Source organism: Aulostomus chinensis, chromosome 12, assembly GCF_037954235.1.
Source record: "Aulostomus chinensis isolate RoL2024-O1b breed Wild chromosome 12, RoL_Achi_v1.0, whole genome shotgun sequence".
Classification (NCBI taxonomy): Eukaryota; Metazoa; Chordata; class Actinopteri; order Syngnathiformes; family Aulostomidae; genus Aulostomus; species Aulostomus chinensis.
In genome coordinates this window covers 19,084,317-19,103,424 of record NC_141331.1, presented here as the reverse complement: position 1 = coordinate 19,103,424, position 19,108 = coordinate 19,084,317, and the positions used below count along the sequence as shown (strand labels likewise).

Sequence of the window (19,108 nt, the reverse complement as noted above, 5' to 3'; positions counted from 1 at the left end):
ACGTCCACTAGGAGTCTGGAATGAATAAATATTGTGGCGGTCACTGTGTCAGGTTCCGTGTTCTATGCGAAGCTCTTCATGATGAGAAAGGTACTCGGTACATGCATTTTATTCATTTCATCACAGAGACAACACTTGTAGACACGGTCATCTGTCAAAGACAATAAATTAGCAAAACTAAATTTCCCAGAGGTGTGTGTAGGGGTGTGGCGCTGCTCATTCAGGAGTTAATCTCGGTCTAATCCCGTTGATCTTGAGGAGATTGAACCTGGGGTCAGTGACAAGCTCCCTGTGGAGGGATAGAGAGCTAAGCCAGTATACCACTGGTTGCCAGTCCTCTTGAGGAAGCTGTTGCTATTGGTGCTCTTCTATTATGATCACCAGAGACTCTTTAGTTGCAGTTTTTCTCAGGCCCAATGAGTCAGAAGAAAATAACACTTGCCATGTAAGTAGCATGCTGTCATGGCCGCTGCCGGCTGTTGTTTCTGCTGCGTTGAACCTGCTCAGTGGGTCCCCTGGCAGATCTATGCAAGCCTTTGGGAGTAAATGCACTGCTGTGTGCAACAAGGGTACATTAGACTGTTAGGAGTTCATTCATAGCGATTATCTGCTTTAGTGTTTTCTGTTGCTGCAACAGTGTTGAAGTCTGTCTGAGGCTCAGCTGCTCTTATTGATTCTTTCTGTAGGAAAGAGCTTTAGAAGGGGATTAACATTTACCTCAGTTTGCTCGAAAGAAATACGCCATTCTATTTATGATTTACTTCTGCTCTCTGGAATTGTCTAGGAGGTCGCTGTATGGACTGTATCCCTACAAGTCCAGCATGATTGGCGTGGAGAACCTGGGCGATCCGTCAGGTAGCTGGGATATAGTGGAGACCATCGGTAAAGGAACTTACGGGAAAGTCTACCGAGTGACCAGCAAGAAGGATGGGAGTCAGGCTGCAGTCAAAGTGCTGGACCCAATCAATGTAAGTCCCATGAAAAAGGTGCAAAGATGCATCAAAGCAATGCAAAACTGCTCTTTGTGCAGCAGGTGCCTGTCTCTTTAAAACCAGCTGGATTTCTCCATGTATCCTGCTAACACAGAAACAAGGAGTTACAGGCATTAGATGAAAAATAAATATGTTCTAGATCATGTTGTGGCTCAGACTTCTGTGCGCTCACATTTCCGACAATTGCTCCACACACAGAATAACTTGGACCTGCGTTGGAGCATCCTGAACGTCGTTCACTTTGATGCATATGGTTTTCGGAACAACTGTTGTTGTTTTTGTTGTTGTTTTTGTTGTTGTTTTTTGTTCCTGTCATTTAAGTCGCCTCAAAATGAATGAATGACTTCTTTATTTCAAACATGAAAATGATAATTTAAAAAAACCCCACATACAAATAAATAAAGTAACAACAATAGTTTGCAGTGTCATCTCAGTCAATAAATATTCTTGATTGAAAGTTTGACAGATATATTTTTTTTCTGGTTTATTTTATAATCTGAACACTGATCTGTCACAAGGATGTACGTTGTGCGTGTGGCTGAAGGAGAGCTCTACAATGGTGATTCTTTCATGACTGCCAGAGACAGTAATCTTGTGACAAAAGAAGCCAAAACTAAATCTTTGTAACTCTGACTTGTCTCAGCATTCAAGCCACTCAAACAGAGTAAGTTACTTTTCCCTCCTTCAATCCTGACGCAGCAGCCTTTACTCTGCTGATATATATCAATGTCTTCCCGTCTCCTTTATTTCCTGACATGTTGTGTCTAATTCCGCTTCACCAGAGAGAGTAGCTCCTGCACTTGTCTGTATCCTCTCAGTGCACCCGTCCATCTGTCTGTGTGATAAGGATGCTAGTCCCTACCACATCGAGTGAGTGAGACCTGGGCTGCGGCCTGATTGAGTCGGTGGAACGGTCCTCCTTCGGGGCGATGCTCTCCGCCATGATGCGGCCCTGATGGCCATGGAGATGAAGCTGCCTGCTCTGTCATTCGTCTACCTGATTAGACTGCCGACACGATCGCTCAGACATCCAGCATGAGAAATTCTGCTTCTCTGACTGTTGCTCTTCCCTCCCGCTGAGATTTACTTTGATAGAAAAGTACTTCCAGAAATAGTTGAGCTCTCTGGTCCATCCCTTCCTTCAGTTTATAGATTTCATGTAGGCCTGTTATTATGAACCTGATATATTAAATCATAAACGTCATTATTCTGTGAGCAGCTGCGTCATTTGTCGCTGAACTCTACCTCTGTCTTGGTGGTGTTGCTGATACAGGATGTGGATGAAGAAATTGAGGCCGAGTACAGCATCCTGAAGTCCCTGTCCAATCACCCAAATGTTGTGAAGTTTTATGGAATGTTTTACAAGACAGACAACTTATCAGGTGGACAACTCTGGCTGGTTCTGGAGGTGAGTTCCTCACTTAATCAGCGTGGGCGCTGGATCACCAGTGAAACCATTTATAAAAAGATGATACCTTAAAGTGACAGCTCACCCAAAAATGTTCATTTCTTTATCAGTTACTTTCTCTTAGATGTCTTGAATTCAAGATTTTTCTCCCCCTCGTGAAGTCTCGGTGAATCCAGAAAACGCTAGCCTCATGCTTGTTGCTGGGGCTGGTTATCGCTCCTGATGTCCGGATTTGATTCGATTCATTCATAGATCTTTCAGTTTCAATACGGTGATGAAACCATCGTTTCCTACAACACTGTACTGTGGTACGTCCTTGCAAACGAATGTGGCTAAAGCTTCAGTTATTTTTTGGCACATGGAGGGTTCGATGACAACTGTGCTGGACGGTCAGGCTTGGACATCTTTGCTCAGAACATTTTAGGATTTTTTTTTTTTTTTGGTTAAATGGTTTTGGAAATTGGCTGTGTTTCCTTCTGGTTCTGTTCTGGTTCTACACTCAATGTGGCCAAGATTGACCATGCACGTGTTTGAACTTAGTTTGGACATTTAGCTGAAATCCTGTCTCTTCTGGGTCTTGGAGTATTGAGCGTACGACTGGATGAAGTTTTCTCAATGCTGGATTCACCAAGAAGTCACAAGTGGAAAGAAAAACCCTTCAATCTAAGGGTGATTAATTTAGTTCAAAACAGCTCATTTTGGTGAAGTATCGCTTAAATGCAGCTGCAAATTTTCTATGACCTCGCTTTTTTTTTTTTTTTTTTTTTTTTACATTTTACTGCAAGGATTTTCAAACCTGTTATTGTTCTGGACCCACTAGTTGACTGTCAGGAAGCTACTAGATACCATATGTAGGGATTTTGCACAATTGGAACATCAACTAGCTAATTTGGTTGAAGCCGCGTTCAGATGATTTTCAGAGGTATCGCGAAGAAACCTGAACCAGCATCACCCGATCCGATCTTCAAAAATATGAAAATATGTAAAGATATTTCAATAAATCAAGATGAAAGATCACAACACCTGCTAGCTGGACCTGCACATCAAGTGGCTCAATATGATGATAAATCAAGCTTGCATTTAGCTTAAAGATTCACCATCAAGAGAAGAGGAGCTGTAGAACGTCCCTGTTCAGTGATATTCCACTACAGGACAGTTGGTGGCGATAAAGCACCTGCTGAAAGCTGACAAGAAGACTGCTAGCGGATGTCAACATGAATGTAAACAATTCAGGTCTGACAATATTCAATAAATTGAATATGCCAGAATATGGAGTTACAGTCCATAATGTACAGTTTCTGTTTGTCAGACGTAAAGTTGGCTTCCTCTTTTGTGTGTGTGTGTGTGTGTGTGTGTGTGTGTGTGTGTGCGCGTGAGCACCTCATATGAATCATAATCCAGAATGGTGAGTGATGGACGACTGACTGGAGTTTCTCCGTTTCCCCCCAGCTGTGCAACGGCGGCTCTGTCACAGAACTCATCAAAGGTCTGCTCATGCGAGGCCAGCGTCTGCAGGAGCCCCTTATCTCCTACATCTTATACAGTGCCCTCTTGGTAAGATGGCCCTCTGCAGTGCTGCTAATGTCAGAGAGGATGCAAACATGCAGGGTGCATGTTGAGGATTTATTTTCAGCAGGGGTAGAACAGCAGGCGGCAACCAGTGTGGGAGTTGGTAGTCTCGTTTGTGCGTCTTCAATCGGGATGCATCACATTCTAATTGGTTAGACAATGTGAGCTAACCTGATCACATATTCATCTTATCTTTTAACTTTAAAAGGGTCTTCAGCATTTGCACAACAACCGGATTATCCATCGTGATGTCAAGGGCAACAACATCCTCCTGACGACGGAGGGAGGAGTCAAACTGGTTGACTTTGGTAAATTCCCTTGAATAATGTAGTCATTTCACGGTTTGCAAAAATAGAAGAATGAATCAAGACTTGTCTCTCAACTTTATTTGAATCAATATTTTTCCCCCCCAAAAAATTTAGTAGGTGGTGCCACCTGCAACATTGTTTGTAAGAGGGAATACGAAGTATGCAAAATGAATCATATAATGTGCTCCACTCTTTAAGTCCCTTGCTCACCATGACATCTTTTTTATTTCATGGACCGTAGCCTTAACCCAAGGCTATTATTGCTCATTTAAATTGCATTATTTGATCCTTTGCATATTAAAAGAAAGCTGTTATGGCAAATGACTTTGAGTCACCCCCAGGCATGTTTATGTCCTCCATGTCATGGAGATGAAGTGGACTCACGCTGATAAAAATCTGTCCTACATAATTTGAAATGATTATAGCCCATTGTTATTGCTGCTTGGCAGGTTGCCCCACTAAATTATATGCCAGGATTTATTGATTATTTCAAGCGTTTACCCCCTACCTTAGATTACATTTTTATTATCATTTATACTATTTTTCAGGTGTTTCGGCTCAACTTACAAGTGCTCGGTTGCGAAGGAACACATCAGTCGGGACTCCATTTTGGATGGCTCCTGAGGTAGGTCTGTAGTTACCGCACACAATAATGCAGCAGGAACACACCTTTTAGTGCCTGATGAGAAATTTAAAACAAGCCGAGTGTTACAAAAGGAACAGGAGGAGTTCTGGGTGACTCCCCTGTGTCATTGTGTATTCCTCTCCACGGGCACCGCTCTTGAGGTCACCTCAAGGTTAATAGCTGCGAGTCTGTGGCCCCAGCTTCTCTTTGGCAGAAATGAGGTGCAGTGAATGGGTTGGTAGGAGGGACCTCAGGGGCAATTAGAATAAACTCAGCTGTGTAATGTCATGTCAGTTATAATTATTGACTGGGGCAAATAGAGGCTCACGTCAAAGCCAACTGAGCTGACCTAGCTTTCAGTCTTTAAATATAGAGTAGTTCTGCTGCTCTCTGTCAAAAACTATAATAAATGACACAGTTTAGTTTCGGAAAATAACATGGAATATTTGTCTTCATACAAAAAAAACAAAACAGTAAAAAAAAAACCACATAATGTAAGATGACATTGATTCATGTTGTCATTCTAATCAAATAACTGTAACATTAGCTTATGTAGAATTAGCTTACCTAACTTCCAGTCAGGGACCCTCACAGCTGCTTTAGCTAACGTTATGTAGAAAATGCAATCCCAGGCAAGCCCAGCGCAGTGATTTGTGGTCAGAACATTCATACTAAGAATAACTTTGAACTTGACTTTCATGTTTATTCACAGCTCAGTTTAGTGGCTAAGCTTAGCTAAATTCAGCTTGATAGCTTTCTGACAGAAAACCTTTCCTGACACAAAATGTCTCCCCGGCAGAAAGATACAAAAGATGTCAGAACAACCTGAGGAAATCTGGTGAGGAATTAAAAAGAGCAGAAGGGGAACCCCACCAATTCATAGTAGTTTGACGGTAGCGCGAACAGCTTTCACTGAGGATATTTGGATTTAACTCTTGTATGTGGCTTGTAGCTAAATGTAGCCTTATATGTTCTTATGCTTGGACTTATTTTCTGATCTGTCCTAGTTATTTTTTTATTTTCAGTTTTTTTTGTCTCCATTATGTTTGGTTTGGACAACACTCCTTTATATGAGGCTACTTAGTATATTTGCGTAGAGAAATAAGCTGTATTGATATTGATATAATCAATTACGTCTCTTGGATAATTGTGCTATAGATAGTGTACAATGAACAAAATTATTATGCTGTGTGGTTGAAAATCTGATTTAAAGCAAATGGTGGTGAAGGGACTATGGCCACATTGACAGGTGATCAAATTAAAATGTTAAACTGTTGTTTTGAATCAAATTATTTTATTTCTGTGTTTGTTGGAGTGAATTAAGAACAAAATTGACACCATAGGGGTGGTGAGTTTCAGATAATGTAATACAGGGATATTACATCATATACCTTTAAATATTACATTCACGTACCTGCATGTGATTCTGACAGATTTTTTATAGATAAATGAAAAGTGTCGCTACAAGGTTGAAACATTAATCTTTACAATATGATTATTTTTCTGTAAACTTATGTTCTTCCAGCTCTTATGAATTTGGCTAAAACATGGAGAGGTGTTTAGTGAACTAATTGAGTCCCTTTAAAAGCAAAACCTCCATGCATAATTCTGCAAAATTTGGAAAACAAAATGACTTTGTGCCTCTGTTACAGTCTCCATAAGTTCGGTTGGTCACTGTTGTCATTTTCCCAGGTCATAGCTTGTGAACAGCAGTATGACTACTCGTATGATGCTCGCTGTGATGTGTGGTCGCTCGGCATCACCGCCATTGAGCTTGCAGACGGAGATCCCCCGCTGGCTGAGCTGCATCCTGTAAAAGCCCTCTTTAAGATTCCACGGTGAGTTCGCTAGAGGGAGCTCTTACCACACAGCTGGAGGCAAAACACACACACACACATACACACGCATACGCGCGCGCACACACACACACACGCACACACACACACACTCAGATGTTATTTTCCTTATGTCAGGAGAACAATGACAAACAGCATTTGTCAGAAAAGGAGTAAAAAATAACAGTGGCTATCACAACACTTGGGAATGTTTTAGTCTGAATACAATTTAAGGATTATCTGATATTTTTTGTCTTTGTTTGCTTCTTTCTGCTGTGGTTATCTGAAAGGCAGCATCTGCTGAATAATCAGTGCTCAGAATCTTTGTCATCCAAAAATGTTTTCAGTGTTTGGCCTTAAAAGGAATCACTTTGTAAAAATATTCACTGCTGGAGACAGTTTGATGATCATTTGAACGCCTTAGTGGCTGCACAAGGTTGACCTTTTGTTATCAGCACAATCGCGCAATTATCTCCCAGTTAGGCAGAGATATGCCCTCCTGATTGCAATTTGCATTGGTGATTAGCTCCATTCACATTGAGATGAGGCTGTCACCTCCTCCTCGTCACAATGTTATCTCCTCCCTGCCAAGCCAGGGGCGGAGCATGGATGCTTGGGCTGGAATTACAGGGCTAACATAGCACTTCATCAACTCCAATTTCAACCAGAATGTCAAAAAATTACAAAAGTGGATAGCAAATGGCAGAACCCCCTGTTAAAGGGGATACTACAGAATCAAAATGCTCAGACCTGCACCCTTTTAAGTGTAATTTTATGTAGTTTTTTTTTTAAGATTAAAAGAATTATGTGTGGTTTATGTCAGGTACAAATCAGCACATTTCCTTATCAAAGAGACTTTATAGGAAGACACATGCAATTCCCAGGGAACTGTCCAATCTTCTGTCATGAATGCAGATTTTCATGACTTTTGAGTTTGTCCTAACTTAAATCATTAACTCATATTTCTTAGTCTAAATCAAAATAGATATTTTGCCCTTTTAGCAGCAATCGGAGCCTTACAGGCTTGGCCATTACTGTATAAATCACAGCAAATGTGTTGAACCATGAAATGATTCTTTTAACATGTCATTTATTTCAAATATATTTTCCCATCACTGCTGCACAGCAGAGATCACCAGGAACAGGGGTGTAAATTATGACTGAACTACTTTCTAAAAAAGGGTAAATGCGTTTCACCTTTGCGTCTGAAGTGGCGCTGAGAGTGATTCATGACGGAATCAAAAGGATTCATCTTTACAGGTTTTCATGATTGTAAACTTTAAGATTTTTTTTTTCTCCCTCCATCTATTCAGCACTTCACAAGCTATTACCGGAGGAGCTGAAGTATTGTCCTTGGCTAGCTCTTGGTTTATGAAATCCATATAAGCACTAAAACATGCAAGAAGCGTTTTCATCATTCTGGTATTTTACAGTTGCACACAGTAATGTGTTTCCAGGTGAGGGGATTCACTGTCATGTAGTTAATCTTGGGTGTATCATCCTTCCTCTCTGAAACACATCTAGATAGTAAAATACACACCGGTGGAGGCTGTCCTCATATACAAGCACAGGCACGATTTCTTTTTCCAACGCCACACTGTTTGGCATTTTTTCTTGTCATTCTTAAAAGCTTTTAGTGAGTGCTCCCAGTGTTATTACCACTTTGATTTCAAAGCAACAAATAGCCATTTTGTTGCTGTTTTGGTTGTGCTAGGGAACACTTTCACAGCACAGGTGGAAATGACTCTTGTTCCAGCAAGATATAAACAATAAAAAAAGACCTGATTTCAGTGGGGGGTGAAGCAGATAGGCTCCATGAATTAGGGTCACCTTGGTACTGTGGCTGTTTGGTATAGAAGCCCATTACTGCCAGTTAAAACAAACAAACAGAAAAAAAAAGATTAAGATGTTAAAATTATGAGATAGACCATTTATAACTATGATGTAAATGTTCTTATCTCATAATTATGAATTGTTTAACTTCATTATTTGAATTTTGGCTTTATTTGATTTTATGAATGTCTCAAAATCATGACTCCTTTGCAATGGAAGCTACTTTATGGTAGTAAAAGGAAAAAAAGATAAAGATATTGATTTGATAATAAAAATATTGTCATGGTAAGTCAATTCTAAGATCAATATGTGACTGATCTCATAATTATGACTCATCTTATGATTTTATTTTCTATCTCAATGCATGGCAATCTCATTATTATGACTTAATCTCATAATTATAGCTTCTTATGATACAGTTACCACTAATAAAAGAAGAAAAATAGATACAAATTTGACTGATTTCAAAAACCTATTTGATAATTTTGACTTTGTATCTTATTTTTAACTTTGCCTTTGTCTAGGTGTTGTATCTATTTCAACAATTCACATCATATCTTTTCCCCTCAAAATTATGATTTAAGATCAGAATATTTTCCTTTCATTAAGATGATCTTATTTTTTCTTGTCGTCTGGCTGACATGAGCTTCCATAGTTTGTGCTCCAGAAATAAGAGCTACAGTTGTTAAATTCATGCCAGTGTTTAAACTGAGCTCAGTCATTCTGCTAAAGTCCAGTTGTTTTATTTTCAAGTTATGAATGTGAAAGGGAATTTTCCCGCTATTTTCTGCATCTTTTTTGATTAAATGTAACTGAAAGTGTTACAGTGTCATAATGACTCTGAATGAAGCTCATTCAGCTTGTTAAAGGCTGTAAAATTAAAAACAAAATTAATTACAAACACTCAAAGACGGCGTGTGATATTTAATGTGCTCAAAGTTTATTGCCTGAGCCAATGTTCTGTATAGCCTCCCAATGTAGCATCAAACCAAAGTGTGTGTAAAATGTGTAGTAAACTTCAGAGGCAATTGGCAAAGATGTCCAAGGTTGTGTTTATTCGACCAGATCCCTGTAGATATTAGCCACATATTTAAGAGTGGGTTATCCGTCTGAGCGTAGAGCAGAACCAGCGTGATGGAGGATGGAAGGAAAGGATGGCTTGTCAGAGGCAACAAAGACTAATCAAATCACAGGCTCAGGGACAGAAATCCAGACGTGTGTGCTGAGGGGAGGCAGCTCTCCTGGAAAAAGCCAGAGTTAAAGCCTGTAGAGCAGAACTGCCTGAGGAGTGATGACACGATGCTCTGAACTTGCTTTGTCTTAAAAGGTTTCAGTCTGTCAGAGCCATCATGTTGATGTTGACTAACCACACCCACATACCAAGTGTAAAGGCATTTTAAGGTTAACTTTTAAGGTCATAGGTTAAATTCTTCTTGAGTGTCATATAACTCCGAGCCACTAGAGGGTGCAAGAGGTTCAAGGCTGGGGCCGGGGGTTTAACTGGAGCTAGTCATTACAGAAGCTACTGATGACGACGTTTTTGACGTCGCTCTGACAATGTATTTATTGTAACTGTGGTAATCTTAAACCTAATTGGAGGTCTCAGACTCTATGTTGTAAAAAACGATTGCATTTTGATTTCAACATATTTGACAGGGTAATTTTTTTCTGAGAGCTGAACAACTCCACCATTGCTGAGTATCAGCTCAAGTATTAAATTTATGGTCCGCATCAGAACTCTGAGGTCACCTGCAAGTTAAGTTGTTCCAGTAGAAGTATTGAGGAAAAATTAAAAGGTTGTTTACGTCTCCGCTGTTAGCAATAGCAGATGATAGCAGCGCCCTTCACTGTATTTTGCACTTTTAAATATCATAGCAAGATGTCTAGAGATCACGTATGAACGGTTCTGTTCACAAATGATTCAATATGAAAAAACATGGACATAGAAGTGCTAAGAATAATGCACTTTAAACATGTTAACACAGCTGTTGCACGGAGCAGCCATTTTGAAATGTGGTGTCACAGTGCAGGTACTTCCAACTATCTGAGTGGGATGTCTGACCTCAGGAGGGCTCCAGTTGAAATTCCCAACTGGGGACTAGTAAATTACATCTTTTGAGTTCAACTGGAGCACAGCATTAGTCACTCCAAGTACGGCAGACAAAAGGGTGGTCTGGTAAAATTCCCACCCACGACCAATCATTGTGCTAAGCTAACTAGCAGTCACAGTGTCTGTTTGGGCTACATAATGTACAAAAAGAGGGGAGGAATGTATCTATCTTGAAATAGGAAAATAAAATCTTATCTGTTTCTAGCAAGAATGGCTAATAATAAGAATATTTCCGAGTGTGTTCTTTTAGGGCACTTCCCTTCTTCCCTTTGGCTTCCTTTGTCAGACCTGAGAGGCTGTTTAGTGCTGTGTGTGTACATATATTTTATTATATATATATATAAATGTGTGTGTGTGTGTGTGTATGTATATATGTATATAATATATGTCTATATATATGTGTGTGTGTGTGTGTGTGTGTGTTTGTGTGTGTGTGTGTGTGTGTGTGTATAGATGTGGGGAGAAGCAATAATCATTTAAATATGGAGATAATGGTGCTTAGAATTTAACATCAACAGAATCTTCCTACCAAGACATTCATAGTGTTGCTCTCAGGAACAAACAAGAACAAGAACTGTGAGGAAATTGAACTCCTCTACATCAGGCCAATTGTAGCATTTTTCTGCAAATGCTGATGGGAGACAGGTGTGTGTCTGGGATTGATCATCTGTCCAGTACATTTGTTGATACCTACTGACAACTTTGATTCGAAATCCAGTTTTGAAAAGCCTGTGGATAAAAAAAAGTGAAATTTTGCAATCGATTGTGTGTCAGCTTTTCAGTCTGTCACAGGAGAATGCCAGAAATAATGCTGATTTGGGATCTGTGTGCACCCTGCCAGAGTTTCAACAAACTGCTGATTGTTACTGTGAAAACAAGTCATCAGTCAACAGAAGTCAAGACTTTTCTACCTTGGTATTTTCTTGGAAAGAGTTCAGACTCGAAAACTTACCTTATAGTGTTGCAGATTCCCTATCATCAGGCCCGAATGCGGTCTATTCCAAGAGACGATTGGTTGGTTGAGTGACTTCCCAATCATGAGTAAAGGCTTTACCTTCCCCATCTTTGATGCATTTACTGCAGTATTTGGTGATATAGCCGCCAAAGACTTGATAAATGTAGCAGTAGTTCATGTGTTCATGCGTGTGTGTGAAGGGAAGTGCTGGTGTTCTAGCTGTGGTGATGGATGAGCTGAAATTTTATGTGCCTGGTCCGTTCCCTGAATAAGTCTTTATTTTGGGCCTTCACACTCATTTTCTTTGAAGCTCCTGAAAAGGCCACTGAGTTTGTGCCTCTGGAATCTCTACAGAACGACTCTGTAGCAAAGACATGTGCGTATCTGGATGTTGATTCGTGGCATCCACAAGGTGGATTATCTTATTTCTACCTGATCTTTTGTTCGGTTAATAACCTTTTAAGACTTGTCTAGACTCCTGAGCATGAACTCTTTCAAAAGGAAGGTATATGTCTGTCGATTTTCTTTATTTTGATTGTAGTACTCACACAGTCTATTCTAAACTCTTTACAGGGATTACTTCATGTGTTAAAAAAAATGCACGGAGAGATTTTAAAGGACCGGTGTGTCAGATCTAGAGACGCAATGAGTTCTCACATCGCCCTCCTTCTCCAATTTTAAGAGAACCTACAATAACCTGCAAATTTCTTAAAATACACATTCCCTCTCTCCCTGCAACCTCTTTGTGTCCTCATAATGTCTGCAGGAGAGCCTGTTGTTGTGGACACCTTGTTGTTTGCCTCCGCCGGCTCATCAACATTAACAAAAAGAATGTGGGGTTGTTACGCAAAGAAGAATTAAAACTGTAATTAGACTGAAAAACAGAGAAGAACACTCTCAGCTGGCTTGGTCAGAGGGTCTGCAGCTTCAATAAATTTGTACCCTCGGCAATGTAAATAAATATGACTTAACAGCATAAGCCAGAGCTGTAGCGCTATGCAGCATCAAAAACACTGTGGTGTTTGTTTTGTCCATTCAGGGCTACCATATGATTCCAAGCTAATAAAAGGTGCTTTGAATGCCATAAAGACAGAAAAGCTATATAAACTGATTCTATTTTACCATTTACAGCAATGTTTAGTTTCAGGTAACTATACTTCAGTGAGAACATCCATCCATCCATTTTCTTCTGCTTATCCTGTGAAGGGCCGCTGGGGGGCTGGAGCCCAATACCCCCATGAGAACATAATGCTGTATATTGTATTAAAGATATAGCGTCACTTTTGTTTCCATCTTCTGGTAGTCAAGCTGTAACCACCTCAGCCATATATATTGGCAGCGTCATTGCTCTAGCATCCTCAGTATGCATCCTCCTGGCAGTGTGATTTCACTGGCAGCAGTGAGCTTAATGATCATTGTGTGAGCAAATTTGACTGTAATAGACATTTATATGAAAATGTGATTCACTGTCGCTTTACATTGTTGCCAATAATCCATAGTAAATTCTACACACTGGACCTTTAAATGCACCAGTTGAAGTTTGGACAAAATAAAAGCTTGAGAGAAAAAGAATATTTACATCCTTTGGGAAATGGAGGAATTACAAATGCTGCATACCAAGAATCACATTCAAATATTGCATTGGCCTGATTTTTGTCTTTCTTCGTGGCTTAGTTACAGCCGTCAAGTACTGTTGACACCTCTCTGAATTTGCCTCAATCCATTCAGAGGAACGCTTGACAGTACAAGCTCTGCCTGGACCTAGATTTGAATAAGCCATTTGTGTTTACAACATGAGCCAGCACTCTCTCAAATACTGAAAGAGGGGGGAAAAAAGCCTGAATTTTCCAAGCACAATGAGCACACTTGACAGTGTTATCAGTGGTGTGCTTCTATATTGACTTGGTAATGTATAAGCAGTATGGTACAACATCAAGGCAAGAATGTGTCTTCAGGCTCATATTAGAGGTTGCATTGAAGCAGTCAGTTACTGGCTTTGATCTGCACTTTGGAAAGGATTGCCTGCCTGAATCCTTATCAGTGACGGCTGTGGAAAATGACAGATTTTGTACCCCAACATCATTTCCTTCCTCTTAAAAAATACCTCCAAAAAAAAAAGATGTGAAATAAGACTGTTTGATTTTCCTTTCATTCAAATTATGCTTTTTTTTTTTTTTTTTTTGCTCTTGGGACTCAATATCCTGCCCGTCAATCTAATGGCCCTTTAAAACAACACATGGAGACTAATGACTTGTTAATAAATGTCTCGACCAGTTCTATCACTGTTAGCTTGACAGACAGGGACAAAAGGCTCAGCCTCCAGCTGTCAAACCGGTGGCTGGTGGTGGGGATGACTGTACTCAGGCCTGTCCTGCCTGGGCTCCACATACACACCTGCCTCTTGTCATGAAGTGTTAGCTTCATTATAGATGGCCTCCGTAAATGCTGCTGACAGAGGTATAACTAGCTCCCATAACTTTTAACTCCCAGTGGCAGATGCTAGCTGCCAGACGCTGGAGGAGCTGTTATCATTTGTCACTTCTTCTGTAGCTGCAGACCTGGACCTGGACCAGCTCGTCCTCAGACCAAAAATCTCTCCTAGGACACTCTGATAACAACGGTCACAGTCTGGCTGTCAGCTAATCCAAGTGCTCAAAGCCTCCAGTTTCCATTATGATTGTGTCATTTAATTGTATTTAAGAAAGTTTCTGCTTCTTGATATGCTGATTTAATGAATTTTGTTTCAGAAATCCTTCGCCTACGTTGCGAAATCCAGATCAGTGGTGCAGAAGTTTCAGCCATTTCATCAGCCAGTAAGTGTCCTATACATTTACTAGCCCTTTTGAGAAAGTGTTGTTAGTCTAGATGAGTTCTTAACGTACATTGACGGAATTAATTCCACATTGTGTTGGCAGACACTGGTATTGTACAGTAGTGAGTCCATTTACTGTATGTTGCCTTGTGACCTTTGAATTAACTGAATGAGAGTTGGTTTGTCAGTAAAAGAAATATCGGGAGCAGGTCAGGAGTGTGGAGCGGGATGATGTAGGTTAAATAACAGATGTAAAAAAAAAACAAACAACTATACTATGTTCTAAACTATGGATTTTTTTTTCCCATCAAAGGAAACAGTTGCAATCTCAACTCTTAATTATAACTGGTTACCTGGCAAAAAAACAAACAAAATAAAAAAAGTTAAGGTCAGATATTCTTAAGAATATATATATATATATATATTTTTACATAAATACTCACATACATAGATACTCACATATTACAAGCATGCCTCCCCACATTCAACATTAAACAATAATACTGATCTACCGCAAGTTCAAAATCTTGTCGTTTTAAGACCCAATAGGAAGTAACAATTGACGTGCATTGTTTGAAACCCCTGTGGTGTGCCGGGGACATCGGATTCAAAATGCAGGAGAATAGATTTATTTGCATAATTGAGAAAACTGCATAAATCAGTAACACACTGTCTACATGCCACAAAAATATTTTGGATAATGTTTCAATCCTTCCACCTGATGAAGGTCCAAGAAGGCTCTTCTGCATACATAGCGACAAAACTGTCGAACCAACTGTGGTCCTCCGCTGATGCTGCAGGATCCAAACCAGTTGGGAGTAAAAGTCACATGACCTTTTGATGTGACTCAAATGACTTAAGGTGCTTATTCTGTCATTTAAAATTGGTGTTCCTCAAACCGAGCACGTCAGACACTTGTGTGGGCCTCAATGTTCTTCTTTGTCAAAAAAAGAAAGTAAATCTGCTGCTGGTGCGCAAATGAAAAATGATTTCAACTCTTGAAAGAACCAAAAAAAGTTGCAACAGTAGTGTTCATTAAAACCCCTTATAGGATTAATTTAATAAGGTTTAATGTATAAAATCTGCAAGCAGTTCAAATCTGTGACCTCATGTTGAGCTCTTGTTAGTAGAGGATTAAAATAACGCTTCAGATAATATACTCCCACGTTATTATCTCGTTGTTTTTTTTAATCAATAGCTTCTCTTGAAACCGTTGGTTTCTCATATAGCATGTGTCCTGGATGAATTAAACAACATGCATTTGCTCTTTCACTCAGACTGAGCCGGAGCTGCTGAACATCAGCGAGAGCACACTGTCAGTAAGCAGCAATGTGCATGTAAACATGGTGGGGCTTGGAATTGATATTTTATAGGCAGATTCTATCAACCTTTCATTTGTGTAAATCTGCCACAGGGGAACAAACTAATTCACCTGAGTTATCAGCTCTATCTGAGTGCCAGACTACGTATCATTTCCTCCACTGTGCAAAGCTAATAATGTCAGTGGTGGCTTCAAACGCTTGCTCAGAATATATAACCTTAATATCCACAGCGCTGAGGTGTGTGAGCCTGAACCGTAATGAGAAAATAAAATTCCATTTATTTGGAGAATTATTTTTGTCTGCGTGGTTTCTAGCTAACATTTATGTTGGCATTCAGGGAGGTTTGCATTGAAATGCAATAACTGAAAAGGAGTGATTGAAAAAACAAACAGACCATCTGCCTTTAGGACCTGTTTGCTTTTTTTTCCTATCACTTGAGTTATTGATTGGTCAGCACAGACTCCAGCAGTATTTCCACTAAAACCATCTTACGCGCACTGAACTCATTTTGACATTGTGCGGTGTCATTGCTACCATTCTCACTCGATACATTTTGGATTGCAGCTCCTTAATCTGAGTTAATTGATTGCGTGATATCATATCAGCATTAATCTCCTGAAACAATCCCACCAGAGTTCAATGTGGAGAGGCTGGACAATGTTATCAAGCTTTGCAGGCCGTTTGTGAAGCCTTTATAGCCTTGTTAGCTTGTTGTGTGTGTGTGTGTGTGTGTGTGTGTGTGTGTGTGTGTGTGTGTGTGTGTGTGTGTGTGTGTGTGTGTGTGTGTGTTGTGTAGAGTCTTGTGCGGGGGGGGGGGGGGTGATGTGTGGGTGTGTTCAGGATAATAAATCCATCACCAGCGTTGGCACTTGTGCAGCCAGAGAGTTGACTTCCTTGACAAAGTGGCCTGCCGTTGAGAATCCCAGCAGCACAGCCCTGCTAATAGCAGCAACCTCTGCTTAATGTCCTGATGCTAATGAATTCATGGAATTAACATTGAGAGCTGAACAAACTGATAAAAGCAACTGAATTTCAGTGTAGATTAGCTACTAGGAATTAGATTGGTCTTTTTCTCCTATCTCGCTGTAGTGCATATGCACACATGCAGACATTTAGCTGAACAAGTAAATGCATAAATGTGGATCTTGAGGTCATGTGGAGATTTCTTTTGTCACTCTATATATCACATGTGTGGTTCTAAACTGGGATGTGTCCTATCTGGTAACTGTGGTGTATCAGGAGCCGACTGATGCTGAGCTGTAGCCGTCAGCCTGTATCTCAAAGGAACATCACCTATTGGCAAACACTGCACATCACTGATAGGACTGCACACTAGCAAGGCTTGTTTGGACTTGAAGGCGGGGGGGGGGGGGGGGGGGGGGCATGGTGATAGTGACCATGTGGTTCTCAAACAGATTAGCAATCCAGACTCTTAAGCACAGAGCTCCTGGTGTGAAAGTCTGTCAGAACTGATCACAAGTTGTCTGGTTCCTACAATGTTCAGGTGATTCTCTGTTAAGTTGAAGTTTGTATGTTTATTGTCTGGACTACAAGAATTTAGAAAAAATATATTTTCGTGCTTGTCAGGTGTCTGATAAAGGATTTCGAGGCACGTCCATCAGTGACCCACCTCCTGGAGCATCCCTTTATCAAGCAGGCCCACGGTAAAGATGTAGCACTCCGTCAGCAGTTAGCCGATCTGATCCAGGAGCAGCAAGAACTGGGCCACACAACAAAAACCAAGTAAGTCACTCACAGGTTTGTGTTTTGTCTTTCAGAAGAAATAACATGCTGAGATGACAAAGCTGCCAGCTTCATTTGTGTGTTGTCAGTGGTGATAATGTCTCTGTGGGCTCAGATGGGCTCTCATTCAGTGGTGACATGTTTTGTTTTTTTTATCCAGTAGGGGGCAGGCTGTCATCTTTTATTTTTTGACAGCCAAGCATTGATATGATGATGAGCCCTAGTAATGAACGTTATGGAAAAGTGTTTAAAGAGAAGTAGGCTGAGTATAACCAATTAAGAAGGAGTGATTGTTCTGACGAACGTTAGATTATAAGAAGCACTGAGGCTGTTGGAGCTAGACACAAGCCCTCATCAGAGCATCACAGCAAACTTGGAGATTGATATACTTCTGTCTGTTGCAATTCTGCATTTCATGAAGTTAAAGATTAAATAAATGTTGTAATAGCACAACTGCACGGGTTAGGTTTTGTTAACAAAGATCTGAAAGATCTCATCTCATCCTAAAATGTGGTGCCTTGAAGTGAGTCACAGGACAGGAAGCTGCTGAAATCCTGACGTTGGCACTGCTTAATTTTCATTATAAAGGAGTTTGCTGAAGCTGCCCTTGACTGAGCGTCTCGATGGTGTGCCAGCTCTGTTTACTCCCAAGAGCACACAGACTCTTGCTGCCTGAGCCTGATCCCGAATTCCTGTCCTCAGTGAAAGTGGATAATGGGATTAGGAGCTTGTAGGGCGAGAACTGGGCTTGCCTGGTTTAGTCTCTCTTGCCACAGATCAGCACACAATGACTCCAGATAAGAATAAAGACATAGAGAACTTAAAAGTAGCTGCTGTAGGTGCAATAGTGTCGTTTACTTCAAAGCAAGCGAGAGGTGGAAGCTGCTTGAGTCCCTCTGCGAAGGACTGGATGATGAGTATTCACTTTAGGGGGACCACATATGGAGCAAGTGACTGTGCCGCTGCTTTAAGACTACTTTCAGAATATAAAAACATTCCAACCTGAAGCTTGAATATTCATGTATAAAATATCAAATAGTTTTCACGACGCGATTGATTATTTATTAAATAGAATATAGATAAATCTATTTTATGGATTGAACAGTAAAAGACAAGTTAGTTACTTATTTTCTGACTTTTCTACCATGTTTTGAAGATCCACATCTCTACCAGTTGTTCTCTTGTCATATGTGTTTATTATGATGTATTCTAATATGTATTCCTGGGCACTCGAAAAGGCAACTACAAATAAACAATTACTATTAGTGTGAGATTCTACTTTGCAAAATGTTAAGTAATGTCTTAAAATGGGCGATGTATTTTTTCTAAGCAAATATTTAAAATGAAAAGATAGATTAAGATTTTTTAATAGTTTAGATTTTTGAACAATTGTATGCAGATGTCTAGGGGACCAGGAGTGCAACTTAAATTAAGCTAGTTCCCAAAGTGAAATTTCAGCTCTGGTATGAAGTGTTAAAGGAAGACAATTCATGTCTATTGAGATATTAATATATATTATTTTTATTAAACTACAAAAAAAAAGAGAAGAATTACAACATAAACACTGAGTCACATGATAACCCTCCCACAAGGTGA

General features: G+C 40.1%; 1 protein-coding gene across 5 annotated transcripts in view; it reads left to right on the top strand.

The window, feature by feature from the left end:
• myo3b (myosin IIIB) overlaps window positions 1-19,108 on the top strand; it is a 69,310-nt gene that overhangs the window by 4,979 nt on the left and 45,223 nt on the right. For 2 of the 5 annotated variants that reach the window (XM_086220692.1, XM_086220690.1), the window contains exons 3-11: window positions 785-968; window positions 1,636-1,656; window positions 2,266-2,400; window positions 3,850-3,954; window positions 4,178-4,277; window positions 4,826-4,902; window positions 6,595-6,740; window positions 14,383-14,448; window positions 17,357-17,512. In XM_086220692.1, the coding sequence (XP_086076818.1) occupies window positions 785-968; window positions 1,636-1,656; window positions 2,266-2,400; window positions 3,850-3,954; window positions 4,178-4,277; window positions 4,826-4,902; window positions 6,595-6,740; window positions 14,383-14,448; window positions 17,357-17,512 (990 nt within the window). Of the gene's footprint in view, window positions 1-306; window positions 446-784; window positions 969-1,635; window positions 1,657-1,711; window positions 2,152-2,265; window positions 2,401-3,849; window positions 3,955-4,177; window positions 4,278-4,825; window positions 4,903-6,594; window positions 6,741-14,382; window positions 14,449-17,356; window positions 17,513-19,108 lie in introns of those variants that run through there. The other 3 variants (XM_086220691.1, XM_086220693.1, XM_086220694.1) reach the window with 3 other exon arrangements.